Raw genomic sequence first — 5,416 nt, 5'->3', positions numbered from 1 at the left:
GCTAGCTAAGACGGAATGTTTCATGCATATATAGAATTACTAAGAACGAAAGTCAAAACAGATTTAAAAAATTTGGTGCCAATATGTGTACCATCATTACAACTGACCAAATATATTACCAGAGCAAACATGATAACTGTTAGAAAAAGGAGCAGTGAATCTGTTTTTGGTGTTGCCTAAATGGACCAAAAAGACTAGAGCTTCACTTTAATAATTCTTTCCACTCTAAAAGATGGAGAGAGAAGTCCAATACATCAATCTTAACACTGAGTTTTCCTGTCAAGTCAGATCGATTTATATAAACATGTACGTGTTTCACTGTTCCACTCTTCTGTTACCCAACTTTCTGTCTTTTCCACCAATATTCCCGAAGCTATTGTGGGACTCTCCTGTTTCTAATCAACCAACAATCTTTTCTTAATTACATCATATATTTCTTCTTCATTATTAATACAGCGCGTTTCGTTTCTAATCCTTAAGTTTACATTCTGACTTAAAGGCTCAAATTTTTTAATTAGGGCTTGATGTTTCTGAGAACACCACCGTCGGGCATGAAACCTGAGGTTATACACATAAGGTGCATGAGACATTGAATCAACCAGATGCTAAAATAAATTATCGCTAATTTTTTTAGCATAGCCGTGGCTTAAAGTCACCCTAAGATTCATTTTTCTCACATACTGTATCTATCATTAATTCGACCAAATATGATAGATTTTAGCAGCGGTCACTTTTATTTGGTCGAAGATACCCCGACTTTCTTGCACACTCTACTCTAGAGTATTATAATGTAATAACTTGATTTACAAGAGGCAGCTCATTCTGATCTCATTCAATACAGCTTAATTAGTTCTCTTCTGATAAAGAATAGACTGCGTGTATAAGAAACGGAAAAGAAAACAGACACCCACACCAAAAAAAAAAAACTCTCTCCATACATCAAGGTTTATAACAAGACCATGAAATTGCACCACATCTATGTATAACATACAATATAACTATGGGGTACAGATTAATAAAGGAATGTTTGTCATCTAATCAGGGTCTTGTTATAAACCCCTAGCTCTTAATTAATTAGCTTGATCACGTACGTACCAAATTATTTGTTGTTGGTGTTTCTTGTCCAATCATAGAAAGTGAATGGATCCAAGGTTTTGTCACTCTCTAATTTCTCATCAAAACCTTGTATGAACAAGAGATTAAGAGGATCAGACTCAATCTCTCCTAACTCTGCAAAGAAATCTTGATCAGGAATATGATTGATTGAGTCCCCAGCCAATGTAGGTGTGTAGCTCTCGAAAGGAGGAAACCCTTTCGTAAATTGATCAGGATCTTCCATTTCTGTTAACAACTTCTTGTCTTCTTCATCATTTATTTGATCCTCCACTTTCACTATTGCTTGTGACTTGGTGGAGGTGGGAGATGTACTCATATTTTCAACTTCATTATTCTCCTTTAGTTCTTCCTTCATGTTCGATAATTCGGGGGATTTTTGAGACTGAGAGGCAGCAGTTGGTGAAGTCTTTGAAGTTGTTGTAGTACTCTTGGATGCAGGTTGAGTTCTAGTTGATCCGGCCAAGGCATTTCTTTGAGTTGGCCATGGATGATTATGTTCAGAAGTGTATGTAATCACCAACATGTTTGGATCAGTCCGGCTTCGTTCCACTTGCTTTCTTGCCGAACAACCCTTTGAACTGCTGCATCTGTAATACCCCCTGCACAATATTTAAACTCGATCTTACAACTTGAAACAAGTAATAATAAAAACCTTCATAAACATAGGTTATATTACCACATTATTAAGCACATATAAATTTAAATAACCGTTTGTTTAGTGAGCAAATAATTCATCAAGAATATGATGAAATAAATCTCGAAGTGCTAGGAGAGGGACTTGTATATCAGGATCTTATAGTATATCTTTACCAGAATGGAACTGGAGATAAAAATCTACCTCGGATACGGAGACCCTTTGATAGGCTTTTGGCCATACTTTCTCCAAGCCCATAGATCAGATGGAAGTATTTCCCCAGTAGGCCGGCTATTTACCGGTGTAGGTGCTGGTATACAAACTACCTTCTTTGCTTGACTTTTCCTGTTTATCATATAAACACACACACGTACAAAATGCAATCATAATTAGCATGCATATATTATAACTGGTATTAAGTGTTAATGATCTACCCTTTTACTCTAATTCTTTAACCAAGTTAAGATAATTAAACTTCCACTGAATTGTTCAAACATATGTCATCTTTATAGTAGTGCAAGAACGTCTGCTTTCTGAAAGTGATGGGAGGGAACTATACACAGATGAACTCTCATGTTAAAGCTTAGTGGGCGGAGATCATTTTTTTGACAATTAGACATGGTGCATGTTTCTTCTAATTATGCAATGTTGACAGAATCGAATCTCATGTAAATTTCAAATTATGCATCATTACTAATTCAGTTAGATCTTAATTTACTTAATTACCACATAAAATACAAATTAATTAAGGTAAACATTAATGAAATTCAAAACCCTATATTCACATTAACACTTGAAATGAAAAGATTATATAAACTAAAAAATAAAGAGTATATATTTTGATTGTTGAAATAGATTGTTTTATAAAACTCTTATTGAAGATCGAAAATCGAATATTGTTTAGAAAGACGACTTATAAGAAGTATTGACTATTAGGTACTAAATCAAATAATTAATACTATGTACACACCTGTACGTGGTGAGCTTCATTGATTATTTCAAATTATAAGAAATATTTATGGAAGCATGTGTAAGAGTAGTTGTTAATTACCTTCGTTTAATGCCCGTATTTCGCGGAGATGAGATCTGAAGTCCGGTGTTGTCGACCAAACAATTAGTAGTAGCAGCTTTGGAGCTATTAAGACTAATCATATGATGATCGTTAGATGATGATGAAATTAAGGTTGATGAAGGAATCAGTAACCTTGGTGAATTCGCAACCATAACAGGCGAATCATCGCGCGATAAATTTGAACTATTAGGAGAGATCTGAAGCATCCTTGAATAATAGTTATTAGGTTTCTTCATCTCCTGATGTTGATGATCTAAGTTGCTCATAAAACTATTCCCTCCAGCTGATGCTCCACAAAACCCTGCAGTACTATCATCTTCAAGACTATTGGAATTACTAAAGAAGCTCGATGATCCACCTGACATATCTACCGGATCCGAAAGAAGAAGCGGATCTCTAAGGCTTGAAAAAGGATGACCAAAATCATCAAAACTCATCGGATCCGTTTGAAACTGCCAGCTGTCAGTCATAGCACCACCAGAAGTCGTCGTCGTGCTGCTGCTGCCTAGGTTTCCACTTGTCGAGCCACCCCCAGCTCGGATAATATCAGCTAAATCACCATGATAATTCTCCATAAATTTTTGTATCTGATTTTTCAAGTAGTACTAATGAACTTACTAAGTGTTCAAATAATATTAAGGAAGTGGTCTCATGAGGGGGGGGGGGGATGTATTAGTAAAAGTTAGGTAGGTCAAGAGGCATGCAAGTAAGATATGTGTGTGGTAAATGTTTTGATAAGGATGGGAAGAATTAGAATTAGATTGTGTAGAAAGACAGAAGTAGGAGGTTTTGTTGTTACAGAAGCAACCAGGGAGAGGAAGTTCTTTGAGTTGCAAATGAAGCTAACTTTTGGATGTTAATGTTGTTGTTTAATTTATGTTTTGGAAAGAGGAAAGATAAGAGAGAGTCGCTGACTTTTTACATAAAAACAAATGAGATAAAAATAAGGGTTTTGCCATACACGCAACAATGAAAGGAATGGAAAATGAAAATGAGTTGCAAGTTCGTACATTGGTGTTTTATTATTTTAGTTAATCCTACTAGGGCTTTGAGCTGGAAACTTAATTATGAGTATACTAATACATATCGAATATTTGTAATCAACTACACATATCTTAAGTTGATATAAAAATATAGGCAGGCAGCTCATAATTAAATTGCCAGAATAGTAACATTGACTAGTGATGATATTTCATTTTTTGATAGAAAAATAATGGGTCAAATCCATGTAACTGTTAACATTAGAGTGCAAAGGCTCAGTCAGGCTCTGTTTTTTTCTGTGTGTTTGCCTGTTTGGTAGAGTGAATTTGAAATGAATGCTAGTGGGTTCAGATGACAAGAATCGACGTGAGGGCTAGTTCACTAAAATTTTGTTATATTTGAAGAAATTATATTGGCGGCAAGTAACCGTATTTCCCGGAAGAATTTATATCTTTTTATATTGTTATTGTTTGGTTTTAAGCCGCGTTTCACCACAATTTTATAATATCTTCCGATATTATTGAAAAATATATGAAACATGGGAGGTCATTTTAAAATTCAAATTTCAAATAAAACGTGATATCACAAATTCCTGCATATAATACACTAATATATAACTCGTGTGATACACGATTATTTTTATCCTGCAAATTATAATTTAATATGTTATCGTCGGGATTTGAATCTTAAACCCTGTATATAATAAATTTTAGAATTAGATCTCACGGTCCTTATCAGTTTGATCTGAAAAATTTAACGATTCTAGATTAAGTGATCAGAGGAGTAACAAACAATTTTTTAATATTTCGTCTTAAATATAATAATATAAATTTACCTCATGTTAACCATTAAACATGGTTTTATCTGCTCTCTCATTATTTTTCAATCTAATATCATAAAATATATCATATTTTAATAATTAACAATTTTAAAATAATATAAAAATCAATTTAAGTATTTTTTTAAAGATTAATTTTCAAAATTGAAGATAATATTAATATGGTAATTTGACTTTAAAAAAATTAAGGAAAAATTGAAATGGTATTTTGAGTTAAAAATTTAGAAAATATAAAGTAATTGTAATTTTTAATATTTACGAAGTGATAAAAATATTAAGATGGTAGATTCAGTTAACAAGAAAGTTTTAAAAAAGTAAGATAATATAATTAAATTTTCATTACTTCAAATATATATACATATGGGTTTTGGTCCACAACCGGTGGCTGGTCCAACCACCAGGCCACCCGTAAGCAGTCATTCGTGAGGTTTCCGCATTGATTCATAGCGGAGTGACTACTCTCGCATTGAGCCATTGATCCGGTGATTTTAATATTATTTTTTAAAAACTTGAAAAATAGAATTTTATAACACACTTTTCTGGATGAATCATGGATAAATAATTTAATTTGAATAAAAAATTTATATTACTATAAATGTTTAATTATTATTTTTAACAATATTTTTTGGTTTATTTGACTAACCGTTAATATAAAAATATTTTAAAAAATCATAAAATAATCGTAATATGTTATTTTATTACTTGAAATAGTTGTATCGCGGTATGAAAATAATAATAAGTGTTAGGTCTGCCTCAGCTCTGAAGGCCATTCGCG

At 32.8% G+C, this 5,416-nt stretch overlaps 1 protein-coding gene across 1 annotated transcript; it reads right to left on the bottom strand.

Annotated features, from left to right (window-relative positions):
• Positions 1-828: 828 nt before the first annotated feature.
• On the bottom strand, positions 829-3,684 carry LOC141673373 (putative WRKY transcription factor 14). The gene is made up of 3 exons (XM_074480117.1): positions 2,802-3,684; positions 1,955-2,095; positions 829-1,715 (listed from the first exon to the last, which is right to left on the bottom strand). The coding sequence occupies exons 1-3, from the start codon at positions 3,395-3,397 to the stop codon at positions 1,100-1,102; spliced, it is 1,353 nt and encodes a 450-aa protein (XP_074336218.1). The 5' UTR covers positions 3,398-3,684; the 3' UTR covers positions 829-1,099.
• Positions 3,685-5,416: the final 1,732 nt, after the last annotated feature.

Source organism: Apium graveolens, chromosome 1 (genome assembly GCF_009905375.1).
Source record: "Apium graveolens cultivar Ventura chromosome 1, ASM990537v1, whole genome shotgun sequence".
Taxonomy (NCBI): domain Eukaryota; kingdom Viridiplantae; phylum Streptophyta; class Magnoliopsida; order Apiales; family Apiaceae; genus Apium; species Apium graveolens.
This window is presented reverse-complemented; position numbering and strand designations above follow the sequence as displayed.